General features: G+C 45.9%; 1 protein-coding gene across 9 annotated transcripts in view; it reads right to left on the reverse strand.

Annotated features, from left to right (window-relative positions):
* TNS1 (tensin 1) overlaps positions 1–25,449 on the reverse strand; it is a 1,530,885-nt gene that overhangs the window by 568,912 nt on the left and 936,524 nt on the right. The window contains exon 1 of one of the 9 annotated variants that reach the window (XM_069227071.1): positions 5,027–5,568. The exons of the other annotated variants lie outside the window; for them this stretch is intronic. Within the exon in view, the coding sequence (XP_069083172.1) occupies positions 5,027–5,074 (48 nt within the window). The 5' untranslated portion in view covers positions 5,075–5,568. Of the gene's footprint in view, positions 1–5,026; positions 5,569–25,449 lie in introns of those variants that run through there. 9 annotated transcript variants of the gene reach the window in all.

Here is a 25,449-nt window from a genome sequence, read left to right on the forward strand (position 1 = left end):
TCACGTGTAGTCTTGCAAGCACAGGGTTTAAAGGGATGTGTCATTGTCAGATGTGTCAGTATGTCTCTATACCTTGGGTGCGGCAGTGGACATCAGAGCAAATGTTGATGAACGCAAAGCTACAAGTCCCAGAATGCACTGTGCTGTTATCTGGCTGAGCAGGTCACACAAGATATCAAGCCACTAGGAGGCTTCTTTGATGAATGAATTGCATAAAATATCAGAGCCTGGTTGCATGTCTCCTTCATCATATGTATCCCCAAAACAAGTAGATTGGAGCACATTTCAGCCACTTCTGGTAGACTGGGAAGAATAGTTTTACAATTATTTTTGGACTTCTGCCATCATTTCGATTGATATGGGAAGTTGGCTCGTTTTTCCCTATCGCTGGAATTACCGATACCAGGTCTTGAGTCGGACAGTGTAGGTTAACCAAGCAATGAGGAACTACAGGAGCTGTTGGTTATTCCAGGTCTGGTCCCTAAGAAGTTCCTCATTTAACTTTCAACAGGAGATGTTGGTTTCTTTTTGGGTGAAGTAAACAGATCTGTGGTGTTACGCTGGTGCTCACAATTCCGATGATGTCAGGAACTGCAAAGGACGGCTACATGAGAATTAAGTGCTATTGGTAATGAGGGTCTATGTGGAACAAATACGCGTGCGTAAAGGAATGTGTTGTCGTAATCGTGGTAAAACAGGGGCATGTTCACAAGCCCCTAGCGCCACCTTGCACCTCGATAGCGTCATATTTCTATGCTAAGGTGGCGTTAACGAGGCCTTCCCCAGACATATTTATAAAGCAACGCAATGATTGTAATGTGCCACTTTGTAAACCTGTGTGCCAATTTATGCCTGTGCCAGGCGTAATGTATGCAAGGGGGGGCGTTCTGACGCAGGGAGGCCCGAAAAAATGGTGCAGTAAAACTTACATTTCACTCCGACATTTTTCCCGTCATTTTTAGCGCCTGCTCAGAACAGGTGTAAAAATGATGCACGCATTGTAATCAGTGGGACTCCCTATGCTTTGCTGCACTTGCATCAAAATTTTTGACTCTAATGCAGCAAAGCGCCACAATAGCGCCAAAAATGTTGACGCTATTGCACTAACGACTGTCATGGGGCGCCGTATTGTAAATACGTCCAACCATGGTGTTGTTAGGTGGGGCAGGAGCGAGGCAAGAAAAGTGGAGATCAGGACCCATTCGCCACTTTCTTGTAAATATGCCCCATAGCAGGCATGCCAAGGCCAGGCACGTGGTGTTCAGCACTGCCTTATAGCCACGCAAATATATCCTGAAACGTCTAAACGTCAGGAAATCTGCTAGGAGGACAGGGACAAGGCTGAGAGAGAATTTGGCACCTGCCATATCGGTGATCTGCAGACACGGTTGGCACCTCTCACCCTGTGCCAATGTGTTCCGGGAGTCGCGCGCCTCTTCATTTCCTTTGATTGTATAAAATGGGATAAACCGGCTGATGACTCTGATCTGAAGCAGAAATGTCCTGAACTGGAAACATGGCGTGTTGGTGACCTCAGATCCGGTGTCCACAAGGATTGTTCGGCTATCTCCTCAGTGCCCAACCGGGTGAGCTGACCAAGCAGGCCCTGCGACTGGGCAAATTAGAAAGCAAGCATCCTTTCATGGCGTGACTGCGTCAAACGACGCAGAGCCAAAGCTGCCTGGCGCCAGGCTGAGGCCCCCGTGCAGCACTGGGAAATGCCCAGGTTACTGTTGGTGCAGGCAGACCCCCATGAGAGATATTGAGATATGTTAACGCCATTGTCGTGAAATGATGCTTTTAGCACGAAATTTGGTATGCCGGATCCTCTGTTTTCATATGGAGGCATATATGTGCGAAAAAGTCAAGTAAGATAGTGACAGAGAAGTGTGAAGTAAAAATGTCTCCCGACAAGCAATTTTCATAAATTCCCAAGGACGAAAAAAACATAAAATTCCACAATGCAAAATGTTGAGTAATTTTGCGAGTTTCTGCGTGATGCAAATTTCAGTAATTTTGCGACTATCGTGAGCAAAGGGCCAGGTGTATCAAAGGGTTTTACCTATTCTACGTCTATGGGAAAATGTGTTGGTACATATGGCCCTTGCCCTGGCCTGGTCAGTGGTCCAGTGAGCCGCAGAGCGAGCACGAGGAGGTTATTCTGGACACTAGGCCATTAGAAAGGCGGGGAGGGGAGTCTCTCCTCTCCAAAATTACACCGACATGGGGGGGACCTGCATAGGGGGACCCGTATCCGTTCACGGCATCCTCACATCACTGGCATTCTGCACACCTAGGAAAGCGGCATCTACCGGTGCGGGTTACACTGGGGGACTCCGGGTCAGCGAGGTAGCTCAGCAGACTGAGCGCCTGTGGCAGAGATCGCGTAAAGTTAAAGTCTTAGAGAAATTAGAGCCTTATCGGGGCCAGCTCAGCTTTTGAAAATACCATATGCAAAGTACTGAGTGTCCAGAACTTGGACGATTTTAGAAAATTACCGAAATGCAATTCAGTTTGCTTATAACTGCGAGTTACTGGTAGAACGTAACTGCACCCCTGTTAGTGGTCAGGCTGTTTAGCGAATAGTCGACTGTGGGGGCCGGTAGGGGGGTTGCGGTGTGTGTGTGGGTGGGTGGGGGGGGGGTGGGGGGGTTGGGGGTAGGAAGGTACCTTCAGAGCACTTTTATTTCTGTCAACTATTTTATTTAAAAATATGTCAAAACCAATGGGGTAATGTAGGATAGATTTTTCTAACCTTTAGGGATCTTTTTTTATAGTAACCAAGAAAAATAACACGTTTTAAAATCACATCTCTTCTCTACCTCATTGTACAGTGAGTTTCAGGGTCAGTTCTAAGCACGGTAATTGCAGGGAGTCAGTGAGCGCTCCCACAAAATAGTTCAATTCTTTTCTGTAAATTAAAGCATTTAACACCTGTCAGCAAGGAGGGTAGAGCTGGGAACATATTTTCTGAACTTTGGTCTAAAGCCAACATGCATATGGCACTTGTCCCCCTCTAAGGCACGCGCCTCAGCGGTGCTGTCTCAAGGGGCACTGCCCTTTGCACCCCGAATTTGGTCTGCCTTTTCAAAATGTTGAGGTTTGTTGACCAAGCAGCTCGGAAACGCTAGCCGAGCAGGTGCGAGCCTGGCGACTGTTAGGTTTGTGTCTGAAAAGCAACCCACTCTGCCCAACCCTTCCAGCCTTTCGGATATTCTGCCTGTTGAGAAATCTTCGCATTGTAATTAGAAGACCAATGCCTCTCTTGTGCCCACTGTTTTGGGCGTGACACAATTCTGGCATGGAAAGACTAGACCTGGGAAAAATGTCAAGAATTTTGCGTTATACGTGTTACATGAAATCCCCAAATTTCATCATTATGCCACATTGCGTCATCAGACCACCGTTCATGTCAGAATGTTAGCACAAGAGCAATGCAAACATGGGCAGTTCACGACAATTATGTTTTTTTCTTTTTTTTTGCGCAAAATTACATATTTGCATTTCACCAATTATGCATAATTTTTCTGAAATGTCATGTAATTACGCAAAAGCAAATTATGTGAATGTTGTGCACCCCTAAGAAAAACAGCCAAGGCATTACCTGAAAATTAAAGTGGGTGTGACATCCAGGCTAAAACTAACTGGCAGCCCCTAGGAAAAACCCAAGACGGGTTCAATAGGACCCGGCCCACTGATGCCACAGGATGCAGGAACCAATGCATCACTGGTCCATGAATTACCCTGCAAGAACAGCAGCCTCACAAGAGTCAGTATCTCAGACACCAGGGCAGGAAAGGGACCTTACCTGTTTCCGAATACTTGCATTGGAGGATTACGGCTCTGTGAAACCCTAGAGCGAGTTTGTGCTGCTTAGGGACTACACCAAGGATTGTGGAACTAGTGGGCCAGAAATTAACCGAGGAGTAAATTGAGGCCGAGGTGGGTGAGCATCATTTTATTGCTCAGCGTGGGTGTCCACTGTAGATCCGGGAGAACCGGATCTATGCCACCTTTTCAAGCTATTACACATGTTGGCATGAAAAAAATAAATCTAAATGGAAGTTGCTTATTTACAAAGTCAATGAGCAATCTGGAAATCTGGCACGGGCCCCGCCCTCCTGGACCTATGCTGGACACCCCTGCTGTCGCTCACTAGGAGTAGAGGTGATCGCTCGTGTGGGAGGTTTAAACACAGGCAGCGATCTGATCTAATGGAATGGAGAACAGAACATACTTGCATGAGGGTAGATGAGTGTCCCCCAAAATGTCGAGGGACTCCCCCTTCGTTTGGCAGCAAAACACCAAAAAGCTTTCCAAGACAGAGTCCATGGTGTTGATACAATTTTTTAGAAAGTACAGCGCTCTGCTTGTAAGGACCGGCCTCTCCGTGCTATAGCTGATCTAGGCAGATTTGAACTGCAAGGAAGTGTTATGTGCGTGCACGCGCCGTGTCACAACATCTCTCGTTCACCCGCACGTGAATCTCACACCTTCCTTGAGACAGGCAGCCCCGTCCTGTGGGATTCTCATCAAAGCGGGACTCCTTTTGGGGAGGGCGAGAGGTCCTTTCAGGGAGAATCCTGCTAGTGAGAGGCATCGAGTGCCTCTCTGGCGTGAATATGTACTAAGGGTATATATTGATGCTACAGAGGCCAGCTTCATAAAGAGGGCATGCACACCTCACATTAGACGCACAGCACATACGGGAGAGGTGTGGCCTTCTTCTGGTAAAAGTGCCCACAGAGGAACAAGGATACCTCGATGCTAATCATGGCTTCCTCTCTTGATCAATATCTGTGATCCTGGGCACGTCATTTTATTTCTATCTTCGCTCAGAGAGCTCATCTGTCACAATTGGATGATTTGGACGCAGGCTGAACACAACTCTTGTATTAATCACTTTTACCATACCACATAACATTACATGCAGATTTGGACATAGCCTTACAGACAGATGCTCGCGTAAAAACGCACGTTGCACTGTTTGGCACACACAGAGACACACGCAAGCGCGCGTTCTCACCTCCGGCTCCAAGGTGCCCCCGTCCAGGTGCGCTCCGGGAAGAGGCATCCAGCCCTTGCCCTCACCTTCTCCCGGCTCTCCCCCTCCTCTCCGCCCTGCTCACCTTGAAGGGTGGGCGGGGGATGACTTGGCAGAAAGTTCAGGCGCGCGTAAAAGCGGTCAGGCTCGGCGTGGCGCGCGGAATGCGTCCGGGTCCCTGGCGAGGAAGGAGGCAGTCAGAGGGGCCCGCAGTGTTTGAACTGAGACTGGTACAGTCAACAACGTACCGTACCGCTGGACACACAAGAGACGTGAATGAAGCGCCTAGAGGGCTATCCAAGTGCGAAAGCGCAGACTGTGGGGGTCCAGGACGTACTCTGATGTCACAGAACGAGGCGAGATTCCGAGGTGGGATACCCAACTAAGCGAACATTATGGGACCCATAGAGGGGCGGTAATAATTCCAAACCGGGGAGGGGACCGCGTGAGGGGGGCGCCGCTGCTCTCCTGGATCCGAGAGGCGCTACAGGAAAGGCTGACTCCTTCCACTGCCCTTCAATCCCCACCTCATTAGATCCGGAGAGCAGAGCTTTCTTTTTTTTTATTCGTGTGTCTGCGCTGTCCAAGTATAATACGCACACGCCCAGCGGCGGTACCACCGCTGGCTTCCCTCCCTCCATCCCTCCCGCCCTCTCAATCCAGGGAACAGGAGAATTAAAAGACAGAAGGGCTTACAGGAGCATGGGCGAAGAGGGGATGCAAACTCCGCGCTCAGTTTTTATAAGATGAAAAACGAGAGTGGAGTCCCAAAGAGTTGCCATTAGACTGGGGGTCTGGAAGATGCCATCTGAGACTGAGGGTCTGGAAGAGACTGGGGTTCCAGAGAGTTGCCATCAGACTGGGGGTCTGGAAGATGCCATCTGAGACTGAGGGTCTGGAAGAGACTGGGGTTCCAGAGAGTTGCCATCAGAGACTGGGGGTCTGGAAGATGCCATCTGAGACTGAGGGTCTGAAAGAGACTGGGGTCCCAGAGAGTTGTCATCAGAGACTGGGGGGCTGGGAGATGCCATCTGAGACTGAGGGTCTGAAAGAGACTGGGGTTCCAGAGAGTTGCCATCAGAGACTGGAGGGTAAGAAGATGCCATCTGAGACTGAGGGTCTGAAAGAGACTGGGGTCCCAGAGAGTTGCCATCAGAGACTGGGGGTATGGAAAATGTTAGAAGAGACTGTGGGTCTGAAAGAGACACTGGAAGAGATTTGAGTCTCAAGGAGATGCCATTAGAGACTGGGGATCTGGAAGAGACAGTGGAAGGGACTGGAGTCTCAAAGACATCCCATCAGAAACTGGGGACCTGCAAGAAAAACGTGGAGACAGTGGATTCTCAGGGAGGCTGTAGGTCTAAAAGAGATGCCATCAGAGATTGGGGGGTTGAAGAGACACTGGAGGAGAGTGGAGTCCCAAAGAGATACAATCAGAGACAGGACTCTGGGAGATAAACTGGAAGAGAGTGGAGCCCCACATAGATGGCATCAGAGATTGGGGGTTTGAAGAGACACTGGAAGACAGTGTATTCTTAAAGAGATGCCATCAGAGACTGGGGGTCTGGAAGAGAAACTGGAAGAGAGTGGAGTCCCAAAGACATGGCAGCAGGCACTGGGGCTCTGGAGGATGCCATCAGAGATTGGGGAGCTAAAATTGATGCTGGAAGAGAATTTAGTCTGAAAGAGATGCCATCAGAAACTGGGACAGTGGAAGATGTCAACAGAGACTGTGAATCTGAAAGAGGCCCTGGAAGAGAGCGGATTCTCAGGGAGGTGCCACCAGAGGCTGGAAGCGATGCCATTAGAGACTGGTAGCCAGGAAAATACCAGCAGAGACTTGGAGTCTGAAAGATGTTAGCAGAGACTGTAAGTCTGAAAGAGACACTGGAAGAGATTGGAGTCTCAAAGAGATGCCATTAGAGTCTGGGGGCTGGAAGAAACACTGGTAGAGACTGCAGTCTCAAAGACATTCCAACAGAAACTGGGGATCTGAAAGAGAAACCTGAAGATAGTGGATTCTCAGGGAGGCTGGAGGACTAAAAGAGGTTCAATCAGAAACCGGGTATCTGAGAGAGATTCTAGAAGAGTAGAGTCCCAAATAGATGCCATCAGAGATTGGGGGCTTGAAAGAGACACTGGAAGACAGTGGATTCTCAAAGAGATGCCATCAGAAACTTGGGGTCTGGAATAGAAACTGGAAGAGAGTGGAGTCCAAAAGAGATGCCATCAGAGACAGGGAGTCTGGAAGAGGCACTGGAAGAGAGTGGAGCCCCAAGGAGATGCCATCAATGACTGAGGTCTGGAAGAGACACTGGAAGAGAGTGGATCCCCAAAGAGATGCCATCAGAGATTGGGGGTATGGAAGGGAGTGGAGCCCCAAAGAGATGCCATCAGAGACAGGGGGTCTGGAAGAGACACTGGAAGAGAGTGGAGCCCCAAGGAGATGCCATCAGACACTGGGGGTCTGGAAGAGAAACTGGAAGAGAGTGATGTCCCAAAGGGATGCCATCAGAGACCCGGAGTCTGGAAGAGACACTGGAAGAACCTCAACCAGATGCCGTCAGAGACTGGGGTCTGGAAGAGACAGTGGAAGCGAGTGGAGCATCAAAGAGATGCCATCAGAGATTGGGAGTATGGAAAGGAGTGAAGACCCAAAGAGATGCCATCGGAGACTGGGGATCTAGGAGAGAAACTGGAAGAGAGTGGAGCTCCAAAGTGATGCAACCAGAGACAGGGGTCTGGGAGAGAAACTTGGAGAGATTGGAGTACCGGAGGGCTGCCGTCAGAGACAGGGAGTCTGGAAGAGAGTGGAGTCCCAAAGACATGGTAGCAGACACTGGGACAATGGAAGATGGCAATAGAGACCGGGAGCCTGAAAGAGACACTGGAAGAGAGCGGGTTCTCAGGGAGGTGCCACCAGAGGCTGGAAGTGATGCCATCAGAGGCTGGTAGTCAGGAAGATACCAGCAGAGGCTGTGAGCCTGAAAGAGACCCTGAAAGAAAGTGGAGTCTCAAATAGATGCTAGCAGAGACTGTGGGTCTGCAATTGATACTAGAACAGAGTGGAGTCTCAAAGAAATGCCATCAGACACTGGAAGTTTGGAAGCTGCCATCAGAGACTGGTGGTTTGAGAGAGACACTGGTAGAGAGCGGAGTCTCAAAGGGATGCCATCAAAGACTGCGGGTCCGAAAGTGTAACTGGAACGGAGTGGAGTCCCAAAGTGATGCCATCAGTTATTGGGAGTCTGGAAGATGTCAGCGGAAACTGAAGCCTGAAAGGGACATTGGAAGAAAATGGAGTCCCAAAGAGATGCCAGAAGAGACTTGGGGCTTTAAAAATATACTGGAGGCTGGAGGGAGGCTGGGGGTCTGAAAGAGATGGCATCAGAAACTGGCAGTCTGGAAGATGCCACCAGAGACTGGGAGGTCTAAACCAGATACTGGAGAAGATGGATTGTCAGGGAGATACCACCAGAGGCTTGAAGAGATGCCATCAGTTACTAGTAGCCTTGAAGATGCCATCAGAGCCTGGGGTCTTGGAAGATGCAAGATACTGGAACTATAAAAGATGCCAGCAGAGACCGAGGGAAGGCAGATGTGGTGTGTTTGGGGTGATGGGTGCTGTTCCAGCTTGGGAGCCTGAAACAAATGTTATTAGAAGTGGAGGGATGGGGAAGTGGTGAGAGATGGCTCCCGTCAGAGAGCTGGAGTCTGTAAGAGATGCCAACAGACGCTGGAGGTCTGAATGTGTTGCCACCATAGTAGATAATGGAGTCTGAAAGATGTGCAAACAGAGGCTGGGGGGGTTGCAATGGCTGCTGAAGAGATGCAGGGAGATGGCTGAGGTGTGAAAGAAATTCAGACAGAGACTGGGGGGGTCTAAAAAAGTCTAAGCAGAGACTGATGTGAGCAGGGGGGTCTCCAAGATGCCAGCAGACACTGGTACAGGGATTTGGCGCAGGGTGGCGCAGCACGTCACCTTGCTGAGCTGCCCTGCGCAAAAGGTAAAGGGGAGGAATGCGCCATCTTTATGGCACACTGCATTTTCCTGTCCTTTCCCTCTGCACAGGCACTGTTTCAGCAGCCTACCCCCAACGCAGGCACCCTTGCAGCATGGTACAAGGGTCTCTTGTTGCATTCAGGATTGTTTTTGTGCAGGAAGGGGCACCTTTTTACACAAAAACAATCCTGGGCAGACTTTTTTCTCTTTCTATGTGTGGTACACACATACATATGTGTACAGAATGCAGCACACGTAGAACGAGGAAAACATGGGGAGAAATAAAGATATTTCTCACCGTTGCGTCACTCTTAGCCACTCCTGGGATGGCGTAGGCTTTTGACGCATTCCCAGGCTTAAAACATCTTGTAAATCTGGAAATGCATCAAAATCCATGGATTTGAAACACCCATGGAAACGCCTCCATGGCGCAAAGTAAGGCAACGCAGTAACTTACGCTGCGTTGCCTTGCTCCATGTCTACAAGGCCATGAAAAGCCACGCAGGGATGCTTTGCGTAGCCTCGTTGATATGGGTGTGCAGCCTGCGCCGCCGGTGCGCCACTGAAAGTCACACACCGGCGACACAGCCTACTTGTAAATTTGGGCCTAGGAGTCTGACAAGGATGTTAGCATAGGCTAGTGTCTGCTGCAGAAGCTGCCAATGACTGGGGGTCTGAAAATTATCCTGAAGAGACTGCAGAAAGTTCTGCTGGCTGCAGTCAGTGGTTTTGCAGCCATTTTAATGAACTCCGATATGGGCACATGTGGGTTGGCTGATGTGATGCAGGTCAGGCCACAAGAGTCTCCTTAAGTTGAAGGAAGCTCACCCCACTGTTGAGCACCAGTCTCCCTGTTTGCACATATCACACTATGATGCACACATCTATATATGGCAGTCCCTATATTTGCATAGCCCTGCAGTGTAGCTGTTAAGTTTGCAAACATCTTTTATGCTATGTTAGACACACATGGGATATTTAAAGTAACTTCTGAATGGTTGATATGTAAATCTGTGAGAGAGTAAGGATGTGTTCTTGAGATTACAAGTCAGCTATGTAGTTTGGAGCCAGGTTGTATATCACATTTGGTGGTTCAGGAGGGTGGGGGTACAGGTATGAGGAAACAACAGTACTCCAGTTAGGGGTATCTTTCATTATATAATCAAAGTCTTGGGATTTGTTCCTAAGGCCTGTGGTACCCCTGCTACACCTTTGGCAAAACAACATTCCTTGACAATGCCAATCGGTCTGACTCTTAAATGAAAGTGCCCCCTCAATCAATGATGGTTTTAGATTCAATACGTCATCATAACTGCTGTCATTTATCTTAGCACTCATGCATTCATTCATCCACCCACTGATTAATTTTGCATTCATACACTAAGGAAAACATAATGAACTCACACACAAGCTACTATGGTAATCTGTGAGATTTTATGGAACAAAATACCTGTCTACAGTGTGTAACACCACATGATAACCAGCCACCATTAAAGGCTAGGGGTGGGCAGAACTAGTGGAGTTTTACTCCATGGAATTCCTTGGAGTTCCATAAAAACTCAGCGAGATTCCGCAGAGTTCCCCCGAGTGGCGGAATGTCAGCACATTGCACTGCTTGGGCTGATTTTTTGCACCAAGAGCTTGTTCTGTGCTCTAAAATACAGATTGCACCACATGACACACCACAGGACGCTGATTCTTACTGCATTTTCTACTCGAGCTGAAGCTTTTCTCAGAGTGAATGATAGCGACCAGTTGTGACTGCCCGCATTGAGAAATTGTGCCTGGACTCTTTCTAGAGCTAGATGTTCTCACTTGCGCTCACCAATTTAACATTGGCGAGCTGTACGCAAGAAAAACTCAACCACATGGCGCTTGGTGAAGTTTTTCCAGAACTCCACACTCCCGGCGGACTGCAGAGTCAGCAAAACTCCACAAACTCTACCGTAGGACTAGAATTTACTGCCCACTCCATTTAAATGTCTATTGGCTTTAACAAATCTTAGGCCTACTTACTGAGTGTATCGTTTCCATCATGTCAAGCATCAGGCATACTTTCAAAAAATTAGAAATGTAAACAACATTACAGTTGGCGAAGCAAAAATGCTAGGGGCCTCATTTAGAGTTTGATGGATGGGGATACTCTGTCACAAACGTGACGTATATCCCGCCCGCCTTATTACGAGCCCATTATATCCTATGGGAATCGTAATTCAGCAGATGGGATATCTGTCACGTTTGTGAAGGAGTAACCCCATCTGCCAAACTCTAAATCAGGGCCTAGTTCTCCTGAGAGGGCCCAGTAAGGATTATCAGAGTGAAAATCTTGTATCCACACACTCTGTCAGTTTGAGTAAGCAGCACCCGAATCCACGCTAACTACGCTAATCTGTGAGATTCCATCCAACAAAATACTTAGCTGTAGGTTTTAAAACAGAGTAATGCCGATCCACTGTTAAATGCCTATTGACTTTAACATATCCTTTTCACAGTAAGTAAGTCACTGACTTTATCGTAACATTTCACATCAAACAGATCTAGCTTATAGCTATGTTCTTTGGCTTGTAACCTTAACCAGCCAAGCCCTGCTGCATTTCACACACGGCAATCAGAAAAAACAAACACCTCAATTATGTAGAAATTGTTCAATAGCATTCACCGTGGCATTTGAGTGACCCTAAGGTAAAACACAATAGCATTGCTTGATAAAGAGTCTTGCTCAAGCAGTTTGATGAACAAATGATCAAATCTGTGAGGGTTAGCACTCGTCTTGTGGAAGCACACAGGTTTTACCACATCAAAACTTGTACTCAGCGGAACCTACATCTGGGTGGAGCCACGTTCTCTATCTGTAATACGCCTGAAAGCTCTCTTTTTTAATCACATATGGTCAGGTGACAGCTGTCAAGTCAGATCTAAAAACAGGTCTTGGCATTCATGCTTGATATGAGACAACTTTAGACTACTGGAACATTTGAACTATTAAAGATTCATCTGCGATCTGAAAGTTTGAAAACTGGTGAATGGGTTCATGTTTTACACAAACACAGCTATTTCTCCTAAATTATTTGTCAGTGTGGCTACCCTTTTTTACAGGCACCAAAGAAGTAAACTCAACCAGCACTGCAAGACTCAACTTGCCCCCTCCTCCGGTGCCATAATAAAGAGCACATTTTTTTGTTTTGTTTTTGAAGAGCCCTTATCAGCCATCGAAGTGCCGCATGCCTGGCATATCTGCATGCCATCGTCTGCATAGAAAGGAGTGCGTCAAAACATTGGCACCCTCGAGGGCGTGGCCAACCAGTCCGCACGCTCCTACAGCAGAAGCAACGGCTCTCCTCACATTCTGGAAACAAACGCCAAACAAGCATATTCTGACCCTTTCCTAACAAGTGTTAAAGAAACGGCCTGTGCTCGTGACAAACAATGTGATGTTGACGTTCTAGTCTGTGTCTCCATAGTGCAGCGTGCTATGGTGCAATGGAAACTGATAAGGGAGCTGAAAAATGCCATCATTTTTTCACCACCACTGAATGTACCGGAGCGTCCGGTGTCCCCGACTCACGTGCCTACGTTTTTCAGGTAAATCAACATTCTCAAAGTCTTAATTTGTCCATGTTTTAAAATGTTGGGAATTCTGTTCTATTCTTGACATTTCTTAAGTGCATGGCTACCCCGAGGGCCTCCCAGCGCTAAAAAATCACAGAGCATAACATAACAGAGCATAACAGAGCTAAATAAACAGTAAAGTCTTCAACTGCTTCCTAAAGCTTAATTCATCCTTAGTCTTCCTTAGCTCGATAGGCAACAAATTCCTTAATTTAGGAACCAGGTACTCAAGAGATCTCCCACCACTTCTTCATTTGTTGACCTTAGGAATTGTCGGTAGAATTAGAGAAGATGAACACAATGTTCTCTTGGGAAAGGATGGATGGACCAGATATTGTAGTGGCCTTGGGCCCTTCCTATGTAGGACTCGATGAGCTATGCATAGGGCCAGTGTAAAGAGGCCGGTGCTGCAGAAACAGAGTTATGTTTCTGTAGTTTCAGCAAGACACACGCTGTAGCGTTTTGCATCACTTGAAGTCTTCACAAAACAGACTGGGGACCTACAAGGTAGAGAGAGTTACCGCAGTCTAAACGTGACAGGACCATTGCTTGCACCACCAGTCTTCATGCGGACAGAGGTACAAATTCTAATGTTTTTCTAAGTATCCTCAGCAGACTAAACCATCTGGCAGATAGCATCCTTGCCTGTATCTCCCAAGTAAGCGTGATATCAATCCACAAACCCAAGCTTTGTACAGCAGATTTGGGGGTGGGATGGTCACCTAGTAGATCTGGCAAGTGCGGCATGGACCAACGATTAGGATCAATTCCAACCACTACCACCTCAGTTCTGTCTCCATTAAGCTCTAGACAACTGGATACCATCCATTCTGCGACCTCATTCAAACAAGAATTATGCCGACCAAAGTCTACAACCGTATCAGAAGTAACAGAGATAACAAAACTGAGTGTCATTTGCATATGATGCTAATGAGAAACCATGTGAGTGCACTATCTCAACCACTGGACGGACATACACATTGAATGGAGGAGGGCTCAGTGAGGAACGCTGAGGTACTCCACACTTTAGAGGATGAGATTCAGGATGAAATGAGACCTCACACACCTAGAAGATCCCACAGTCTAAAAAAGAGGCAAGCCATTTTAAAGCTGGGCCAACCACTCCTGCCTGTTCCAGCCTTTGTATCAAAACTGGATGAGTTTTGGCACTGAAGGCTGCACTGATGTATAACAGCACCCCAGCTGACCCACCTTGATCTAGAACTTTTCTCAATTCTTCCATAACGACTAGGAGTGCTGTCTCCATACCACATCCTGGATGAAAGCTTGTTTGAGTAAAATGAAGTACAACATGTTTTTTCCAAACACTTTACTGATACCCGGCAACAGGGATATTGGCTTGTAACTTTCACCTAATGCGGAGTCCAATGTCTCACTACAGCGTGCTTCCAGGAAGGTGGCACCCCACCACTCTGAAGTGATAAGTTAAGTATATCTACCAAAGAAGGGTAGATTACATTTTCCGCTTGTATAAGTTCAGAAAGAGGGGCTGGGTCCAAAGGGGAACTTGATTTAACTGTCTTCATCAACCTTTCTACATCTTCCATCCTAGCAGGAGGGAAGGCCGGTAAGGCATCATTCGATGCACTGCCAAAGTGAGACTGCTCAGAGGTCTTTTAATGTTCTGTTTTATCTGCAAAATAGCATAGATGTTATCAACTGTATCAATAAAGCACTTGGATAGCTTATTAAAACGAGGTTCAGATGGAGGGGGTAAGGTGCACATTACGGCAGAAGTGGACTTCTTTGAATAGCTCTTTTGCTGAATTTGAGGCACAATCAATCTGGGTGGCATAATATGTGGAGCATGTGATATCTTTTTATTGCATTCTTGTCATTTATTTTACTTTTTACACCATATGTTTTCCTTCACTTAATTTCCATCCTTTTGCTTTCTTTCTTGAGCTCTAACAGATGACTATTGAACCAGGGGCCAGGCCCTCCCTTCGGCCCTTTTTATGAGTCTTAAGAGGAATAAGCCTGTCCAGTGAACACTTGATGCAGGCATTAGATTGGAATGATTTTTGATATTTCACCCTTTAATTCAGCTATAAAATTTAAAAGGGTATTTTCCAAGTTGACAGGGTCCAGTTTTGACCAACAGCGACCCAATTTCTGCTGTCGGGAAGGGGAATTCCTCCTCCCATTGGTAGTGAGGAAGGAAACAAGATGGTGATTGGAGCATGGAACTGGAGTGGGAGTTCCAGCTCTATGAATAAAGAACTTAGATAACATAAAATGGACGTTGACTTTATGGTCAGTTGCTAAACTGTAAACTTGGTAAAGACTGAAAAAGTACAAGATCCGTAATTTACAGAAGGAAACATTTCCAACTCTGCACACCATTAAGCAAATTGTTCACCAATCTGTTTGCAAATTCTTCAAGAATCTTGGACTTGTTGTCACGTATTTCTGAAGCTGTTTCGTGTTTTACTGGAACATTAAAAAAAATCCTACCAGCACTCAGCTGAAATCCAGGATGAAAATACCATATGTCAGTCTTTACCTTTACAGTCTTCTCTATGTGAAGTGTCAGAGGATATCTCTGGGAGTGAATGTTATCCTGCTTCAGTGCAAGGTTTACCGGGTGCAAAACCACATCCAGTGATAGAAATGATTTCTGCAAACATTTCCTCTTGCTAAAAGCAAGACAAAAATGTGTATTAAATGTGCATTGAATGGGTGTGGACTAGATGAAAGCATGCAGAATTGGACCAGTTACATCTGGGTACCACACCTCTTTCTTGATTCCAGGCCTAGAAACTCATTATGGCCGGTAAGTGCTGTGGAGGTCCCAGCCAGAATGTGTATTCCCGCCTTGGTATCTCCACCTCCAATTACCATCTGACTTGTAATGGGTCCGTCAGTAGGGCAACTTCTAGGTACACAAAGGCCACAGGATGTGCAGGAGTCATACCCAGCAGGGACATCTGTGCAGAAAGATATAAGTTCCCTTCTAACTGGGTAAAACGCCATGGCTTGGTAAAAACTTTTTAAAATGAAATATGTGGAAACTGAGCTACTGTGTGCAGCTGTTTTGAAAAAGAAAAGCACAGAAAAACAAAAAATCACCACAATACTAAATCCCAGAATCACCACGCAGCAAATATTTTGAACTTTACTACTATTTCTGCATTATTAACCTACATTCTGTAGTTAAGTCTGTTTGCACATTGGAGGCCCATTCTCTGCAGTTGACATTGGTTTCGGTCACATTGGTCCACATTTTGCATGTTGTTGTTGCATCTCCCCACTTTGGGCAGTTGTTGCTGCTTCTGAATGATTGGCCCTCTGTGGTTTTCGCATTATTATCCCACATTCTGCAGTTTCTGGCTTTTCTGCAGTATTGGCTCTCATTCTGCAATTTGCTGCTTTTCTCCATTATTAGTTCACATTCTTTAGTTGGCAGCAGTTTCTCTGTTATTAGCTCCTTTCTGGTGTTTATGTTATGTCTGCTCTGTTGGCTAATATGCTAGAGTTGATTGCTCGAGGTTTCAGCATTATTAGCCCACCTTCTGCAGTGCACTTGTCTGCTGGATTGCGCATCACCAGGACTCTTCCATCATCCTTTCTTCCCGTTGCATCAAAGTGGACTTTCTCCAGGAAAACAGAATTTCCTATAAGTGCGAGGAACACTGTGGTCTACCTCCTAGAAACATTCCAATGCCACACTGGTCCATCCATCGGGGCCAGTAGCCCATGTGGGTTAAGACAACAGGCCATCTGATGGCCCCATAGAAAGGGCATTTGCATTACTAGCCCATAAGGCTCCTTGACCCATTCATGCTTGATGGGGCCAGGATGCAGTTTTTCCATCACTCCCAGTACAGTTCTTAGATGGCTTTGGATCCCGCTAATCAACCTTGATCTCATTCACTATCAGTCTGCAAAACTTAGGTGTATCCTCATCACTCATTCTCAGTCAACCAAATAAATCAAACAGGATTTGTAAAGCACAACTAATCATTCTCAAAGGTATCCAGAAGCTTGAAGGTCTTAGCAGCTCATTCCAATAGCCAGGTCTTAAGGGCTGTACGAAATGCCGGATGAGAGGTGACAGTCAGGAGACACGTGAAGAGGCTGTTCCTGGTTTTTACTGCAATGTGGGAGATGGAAAGACGTTCGCTTCTGCTTTGGTGTCAATAGCGAGACTCATCCCCAACTTAACTTTGCATGACTCTTTTTCTTGAATATAACCCAGGCATGCACAGCTTCTCTTATCATTTTTAATCTGGGTCAATTTATTTTCTGTGTCTATGTATCAATTGTGTCTTGTATGTCTCTTGATTAATCTTCCTGCTGGGTATTATCACAGATGGACTCTTGGGGAGGTTGAGGGCTGATGGTTCTACCTGCCCGTGGGGGCTCTTTGGTCTACACCGAGGGCTGCTCAGGTGTCCCTATCTCTGTGGGTAAAAAAAAACTGAACCTGACCCTACCTCATCCCTTTGTGTCTTAACAGTATGCCTCGGTTGCATTATTTCTCATATTAACAACATTTCTTTTGCCCAACCTCTTTATAAAACCACACGTCTCCAATTTCACCAGCGAAAAACTGCATTTGCACTCATGCATTTCATATTTTCGTGCCCTTTCTGTAACAGTTGGATTGAATTCTTCGTCCCTCTACGGTTTCTCTATCCAAGGTGAGGACATACTTGTCTTTCCTTGTATTCTGATTTCGTAGTTCATCAGTTTTCCATGTTACTGCATGTGTCGTATTTGTGGCCCTCTGGAGTGCATTTTCCTGCAGTTTCTGTCTTTTTTCCCTGCAATCTGCGGTTTACAAAAGCTTCTCAGTAAAACTCTCAGGTATGAATTATGCATTTGACTGCGAAGCAGCTGCATCATCAAGCAATGAGTTGTACACGTCGACCCTTAGCCATGCATTATATATTGCACTGCAGCTTGTCCGGCCTCAGCATTCTGGGTTCTGCTGCCATTTGTGCAATCCCAGCACTGCCTGGGGTATTTAACGTGCAGCTCTTGTATTCTCAGCTGATTGTTTCCAATATGTCCCCACCTCCACATGACCCATAGCAGACAAATGACATGAACTGCATGCACGCCAGTGCTTAATTTGAGCCGGTGATTGCAGGTAGGGCCCACCAGTGATCATGTTTGGGGAGCAGCACTTATTTTCCTCATCAGACTTAGACCCCGCGCTGTGGAGAGAAAAAAAAACACAAAAGGGAGAAACAAGGCGGAAAAGAAAGGCGGGAAAAAGTGACAAAGGGAGACATAAAATGAACCTGCAAGGGTGAGCAACAGGGGCAGCGTGTGAATGTTTGAGGGTGCAGTGCATTTCTGTTTCCAGTGCACGGGTGCTCTGTGCATTTCACAGCAGCACGTGCATTGTGTCTCGTGCATTGCACACCTCCGTGCATCCACCTTAAGCATGCTTACTGACCGCTGCTGCGATCTGCTGGGGTGACCTCGCACCCCAGCCTCTGCACGTTGTCAGCAGTGGCGCTGACGTCTCTTCCTGTCAGCACTTCAAAAGAGACCGTGACTTAAAAAAATACGTGCCTGGAACGTCGGGTCCTTTGTGGCATGCGTTATAAATTTCCGAAACTATCATAAAATGATCAGCGCCTCAGTATACCATTCTGGCACCATGGCAGAAACAGTTTAGTATAGTTAGCAACATTTCCACAGCGATCCACAAGGTGGCGCTAATAGAGTACAACACTCTTTGATTATAAATTGATAAGAGAAGTTTAGAAAGCGGTATCATAAAAAGGAAAGAAACATCTGGGGTGACACAAACACGTTGGAGGCCACGCCCACACTCCCGTCCACTCCCCGCCCTGTGCAAACAGGAGCACCTGTACACCTGCACATAGGGTGACGAGATTCTGGAAAATAAAAACCCGGGATTTTCGGGCAACATAGAAGCAGGACTACAATTCTGCCAACACTTAGCGCCACAGAATGAGTCGAACGACAGGGTTCAGCAGCACAGAAAGCACAGATAACCAGGCATCATAGATGCCACGTTTCTCAGGTCCGTCTGTGATTAGTTGAGCCAGCCCTTTGGACTTTCTTATTTAGAATTCTGGGACTTGCTGTCCTTGTAATGTACTGGGCTAAAACAATACCACAAGTCCCAGAATTCTCAAAAAAAAGATGCACAAACCTGGGAAATGTGGCAGCTACGCAGAATTAAGTGAAATTAAATCCACCTGTGTTAACTCAAAGCGCTTGCTGCGAGAGTCTGACGGTCATCCCTGCACTGGAAAGCATGCAAAATAGTCTGTCTCAACATTCTCTGAAAAATGGGGCATTTGCTACATGTTCTGCAATTTGCAAAGCCGAGAGGTAAAAAAAGAAATCAGGACTGTCCCAGCAAACGTGGGACGCTTGGTCAGGGGTCACCCTACCTGCACAGTGTCTTTCACAAACCAATTCTTAACGTCCATGTGGTTGGCGACGAGGCCAAAGGAACAGGCAGAAACATACGTCTTCCTTCGTACTATCTGCCTGTCACTGGGTGAGCGAAGTTTGTGGTCCAGGCCCTTTCAAGGAAGGCGGAATGGAAATGTGTCCCTTAGGAATGTGTTCTTCCTCCATTCTTCTTTCCTTTCTCTCCTCTCCGTTTTTTTCTCCATTTTCTTCTGTTCCCTACAACTTTTTTTCCTCTGCTTTCTTTTTGTCTTCTATGTTTCCTTGTTTGCATTCTCACACCCTCCTTTCTTCCAATGCTCAGCCATGTCCCTTTCTTTCCTTGTCTGCATTCCTTTCCCCTCCTTTCTTTTACTCCATTTGCATCTCACACTTGTGTTCTAATTCTAATCTTTCTCTTTGTAACCATGTTTGGTTGTTTTTTCATCCTTGGTCCCCACCAGGTGACCCCGTCATGGTGTCTTCCCCATGATCCTTGCTAGTTTCATCTTCTGCTCACTCATGACGACCTTGAAAGGGAGGAAGAGCCTTACAGTGAATGTGATTGTGTCCACTGACATCTCCACTCCACCAGACATAACGGGGCCTTCACTCCCACCCTGGACCAGGCACAAGATTCACAAACACAATTAAAGAACCTGTGTTTGGAGATGTAAAGAAACCCACAACTCGGTGGATTAAACAGTCTGGAAATGGGGTGGCTGAGTCACTGAAAGCTCGGGCCAGATGCTTACCTCTGGCTCATCTGAGGAGGTCTTTTTGGGCCTTCAAGTCCAAAAAAAGATGGGCTTTTATGTGGCTTCTGCCTGCCATGCAAAACATTATCCTTTGATGTAAAACAGGACAGAGAAAAACATACTCAGACAATAAACCCTGTGATCAATCCGGCCTTCCCTGCTCGCAAATTGTGTAATCCTAGACAAATATTTAAGTTTATGGAGCCTATTTTCTCTTCATGATCACATATGTGCGCACCTTCAAATAAGTGAGTTCAGGATGTGCACTGCGCAAAATCCTTTTGTGTTGGGTTTTATAGCATTACTGTTGCTCTTTCTGGAATAAGACTCTCGGCCACATTGGGTGTATGTGATAAGTGACTTGCCTCTCAGTTCACTAATGACATTGCTGTCAGGGTAGAATGGGGGAGGAGGAATGTTTGTACATTTTTGGCACTATTGGCGGGGACAACTGCTTCCTACTCACACCATTGGTCTAACGAAACTTGAGGGGGTCTCTCTGCAAAGTACATGGAGCCACCCCCCCCCCCCCCTTCATCAGACTCAGTCAGGAACTGTCAGGCCAGATACAGTCAGTGTACTGTGCTGATGGTGGCGCCTGGCGCTCCCGCACCGCAGGGGGCTAATGTTACACCACTCACTCACGCTTGAAAGGATGGATGTCCCTTCCCGGTTTGGAAAAATTCCATTCTGTCAATAACCATCTGAGAAAGGTGGAAAAAATTTAAACTTAAAAAAGCTGCACATTTTGGAACATTTCAAACGGATAACTAAGATGTACATTTCACATCAAAAAGGTCTTCCTCAGATAGTTTTGTTGCATTCGAATTAATATGTAAAGCAAAGATTATTTAGGATCCTTCCTAAAAAGGCTATTTTGGCATGATACTATGGGGCATATTTACAAGAAACTGGCGCATCAGCACTGATGCACCAGTTTTCCTGCATCACACCTGCACCACCTAAAGACACCATGGGTGCACCGTATTTACGTTAAGACAATAGAGTCAGATTTTTTTACGCTATTGTGGCACTTTGCTGCCTTAGCATCAAAATTTTTGACACTAGTGCAGCAAAGTGCAAGGAGTCCCATAGGTTATTATGGGTGTGTTATTTTAAAGCCTGCTTAGAGCAGGCATTATAAATGATGGCAAAAATGGCACAGTAAAATGTTGTAAATTTCACAGCGTCATTTTTGCGGGCCTCCTAGCACGGGAACGCCCCCCTTGCATACATTGTGCCTGACGCAGGCATAATGTGGCGCAGCAAAAATGCCTCATTAACGCCGTATTAGTGTAAAAAAATTACACTAATGTGGCTCAGGGAGGCGCTAGGGGCTTGTAAATATGCCCCTATGTTTTAAAAAATAGGAAAGATGGCAAAGGATGTTTTTTTGAAAAAAAAAACCCACAAGGTTAGTTTGGTCTAACTGCAGCAAGTGTGTTGTTCAAATCTAAAGCGCTCATGTTAAATGTAAGGCACTGCATGGACAGAGAGAAGAACTTCCACAAAAGGAGTGACAGATGGGCATCCTCCTCAAGTTAAACTATTTACCAAAGAAAAGTAAATCCGGACCCAATGTTGCTTTTTATGGATAGAGGACCACATTGAATTTGTCTGAGATAGTAGTTCCTGATGGGCCAATAAAACTCCACCATCCTAGTTTGGTGTGTTTCATCATAGGGTCGCCATCCGGCACTGGTAAGCATCTGTTGTGACTGCTACTTGCTATGCTCAGAATGAGGGACTTCAAGTATTTGTGATCTGAAATGTATGTTACAAGAAATTGTGAGTATTAAAATTATGAGTAGGGTTACACCACCGCTCGGGTTTAACTGTATAATTGATGCCTCACCCACAAGTTAAAAAACATAAATTGGTGGGTGATCTAGTCCAGCCGTGCTCGCCATGGGTGTCAACACGTTTCAGCGCTTTTTAAGGTATATTGCCATCATCAGGACTGACTTAAAAAGTTCTTTCCTACAAGGGAGACAGGGACCGCCATGGCCTCATGGAGAAGAGCGTCACCATTGCTCCTGTTCATGGAATATTCCTTTCATTAATGTTCAGCATTTTTGGTGTGTTTGCCAATTAGGGTCATTCGGAAGATGATGTCACCTGGTTCAGCTCAGCTGTTCACCCAGGTGTCAGAGACATGACACGGCCAAAATAATTTACATGGATGGTCATTAAATATTTGCATTAACACAATGACACTAAGACAAGAGCAACTGCCTTACATCGTAAAGAGCATTCCTGGGTGTTTAGCTCACAAACACATGTAAGTCGTCTAAATGGCTAAGCGACTACATATATATATATATATATATATATATATATAAAAAAAAAAACTCACATCCAGTATTTAAGTTAATCAAAGACCCACAAAGACCCATAAAGCAGATACAAGGGGATGTTTTCCTGTGATAGACGGGGAACCAGATGATGAAACATGTCCCGCTAGGTTGGTCTCAGGGTCATAGCAGGATTAATTCCTGTGCTAGATGGGGAAACGGAGGTTGGAGCATGCCTTACTAGAAAGATGGGGTTCATTACCTGTCCAAGCCCATGTATAACATGGATGTCTAACCAAAAACACCAATAACTACTGCATATGCAACCACAAGTCACCCAATGCAGTTTATCATAAAATTACAGATGTCCAGGAAGCGATAATACAGCAGCTCAGACCCATCACGTGAACCTTTCTGAGTCAACACAAACTGAACATTACCTATGACACCCTGAGATGCCGCTCTCATCTCAGGACACCGGAGGCAGGTGGGTAAACAATCGTTTTATTGGAGGCATGCAAGAAATTGCTGGGTGGGGTTACCGCTAGCACCTGCCGCAAGCTGGCAAACTCACACAGACACACACACAGACCTCCCCCCAACCAACAAAATCACATCCCAAACTTTTTAGCACTAGAATGCCACTAAAAGCAGCATGACTCCATTTTGGACCTGAAATCTATCTTTAAATATATGTGGTATTGACATTCATCAGTGCTAACCTAATTACAGTTTAAGAACGTTGGGTAAACTGTGATACGAGACTCTCAAAGAAAAGTGGCAAATTGATTTCACACTTCGTGGTACACAGCTCTATACAGTTTATGTGAGTTCAAGACCTATTTTTCTTTGCTATTTGTTTTACGTGGTGGTTTTCTGACTGTTCGACTTGCATCACAAATATTATGAGTGTAGTTCATTTGATACTTTTTAAAAGTGTGTGATTATGGCCATGTCTTAGGTAATATGGTCCTTAGTAGCTCAGGGTGAAATTTAAGTTATGCTGGATCAGTTTGCACAATTTCGGGAATGGTGCATTACGTTTCACATGAAAAATTCCCCAAATTATACCATTATGACACACTACATAATTACACACCATTTGTGGTAAGACTTTACCGCAAGGACGCATAAATATAACATGAGCGGCCAGAGCACGAGTATATGTGTTTTTCATGCTATTTTTTTTTTACTGCTAAATACTTCCTTATACCAATAATTAACACAAGGATGCATTTTGTGCTCAAATATTAAGGATGTATTTGTGTTTTGCATCATTTTAAACAATTTGTGTAATTTTCCACGATTTCCCATTATTATGCAAAAGCACACTACACAGATGTAGCACAGTCCTTGACCCGAGGAGTGAAGGGAGAAGAGGAAACACATGAATTTTAAGATTGATCCTCTTTTTTGAGAGCTGCAAACAGTTTAGACGTATTCATCACTCAGGGGCTCAGTACGACTTTAGCAGGCGACAGAGACCGCCCGCCAAAGTCCCACGTCGGGATGGCCGCCTGTGCCGCAGTCGCTCCACGGGCCCCATTACGAGTTTCCCGCTGGGCGGGTGGGCGGAAACAGCGTTTCCACCCGCCGGCCCAGTGGGAAACTCACCACAACATTGAGACGGCAGCAATGTTGTGGTGCATCAGGTGCAACAGCACCCGTCGCGCTTTTCACTGCCCACAATTCGGGCGGTCAAAAAAACGCGCCGGGGCTGTCCATGGGGCCTCTGCACTGCCCATGCAAACTGGGCACATTAGTGTTTAGCAGTGTCCTATTATGACAACTGTGGCCGTAATATGATAATGAAAGCACAAAGCAGAAAACCTCTAACGTGAATCGAGTCTCCACCAGAATGAGAAGTGATTACAAAGAAAAGTTGAGGTTAAGTCATTATAACAACCTGAATGCAAAATTGTACTTTCTACAGGTTTTTTTGTTTTTTTTTTACACCTTGCGAGCTGCTGAAGTACAAATCATGGAATGTTTAAAAAGGAAAAACAAAAGTAGTTTCTGAAGTTCTACTTTTCAGCAGAAAACTGTTTGCGCTGCCACAAGGGCTTGGTCCCTCATGGCAGGCTCTAATTCTAACACAATGGTCCTGATTTAAAGTTTGACAGAGGGAGTTAGATTATAGCCTATGGACATCATCATACAGCGGACAAGATATCCATCGCGCTTGTCATGGAGTAACCCGTCCGTCAAACTCTACATCAGGCACAATATTCGTAAATCCGAGCCCCGCCACATGGTCCTCGCAGGGTAGTACGATAAATCCTGAATCAAGGAGAAGGTCCCTTTCTCCCGGTCTCTACCCAGAGTTTGGGTTTTCAACCCCCATCTCCGCCCCTTTCGCTGCACCACATCCCCTCCTGTACATCAGCCATCCTCTATTGGTGGATCATCCTAAGACTGGACGTGAACCCATTGTGCAGGTAATCGTTCCAGAAGTTAAGAAACTATTCCCACCTTAGGCGAAGTGAATGTTCCAGGCTTTGCCCAACTTCCTGTGTGATGTACAAACCTTTGCTGGGCACCCATTAAAACATTTTTTTTATGTATAGCATTTATTATTGAGGTCAATGGGTTACTCATGCTGTGAGTAAGCCAAGGTTCCAAGTTGTATGATTTGGTTAGGATAAGGGTTTGATCAGAGCCGCTGCTGCCTCAAGAGAGGTGAGGCAAGAGTCAGAGTCTCACCGGTATATGCACCAAATAACTGGTCCTAAAACTGCCTCCATCTCAAAGGATGGGTGCACTGTCGTCCCTGGAAGGTCGAGCATCCTTCAAGTGCTCCTGGGCTACGTTTAACGTCATGGTGACCACTAAGTATTAGATAAGTTACAGGAAGAGGGCCAGTTGTTTTACTCAGAGATACTTTTCGGACCAGGGCAAGGATTACAGTAGGGTTAAGTGTTAGAGTTACAGATGGAGGGAGACTGGGTGAGTTTGAGCAATTTTGGGTGAATTTGTTGTAGTAGCTTTAAAGCAGTGTGCAAAGTATTGCTATTTTATAATTATGTTACTGGATTAATTGTGAATGATTGCCAGCACATGGCTTCCTTCTAATGGTCTGCTCCATAGTGATGTAGGCATACGTTGAATCACTGTGTATTTTTTTCATTCACTACATTTTAAGAAGTTTCCAGTCCTTTACTATATTCTTACTCTACCTCCACATTGTCCTCTGCACAGCAAGATCAACTTCATGCTGTCAGAGCTGAGCCCAACCAGACCTTCTACTGCAGTGTGTGATTCATGTTAATTACATGTTCCAATGTGTGCATAACCTTTCCCTGTAAGTTTACATTGTGCAATGCTTTTCTAAGCTCA

The sequence above is a fragment of the Pleurodeles waltl genome, chromosome 3_2, assembly GCF_031143425.1.
Source record: "Pleurodeles waltl isolate 20211129_DDA chromosome 3_2, aPleWal1.hap1.20221129, whole genome shotgun sequence".
In the NCBI taxonomy this organism is placed as follows: Eukaryota; Metazoa; Chordata; class Amphibia; order Caudata; family Salamandridae; genus Pleurodeles; species Pleurodeles waltl.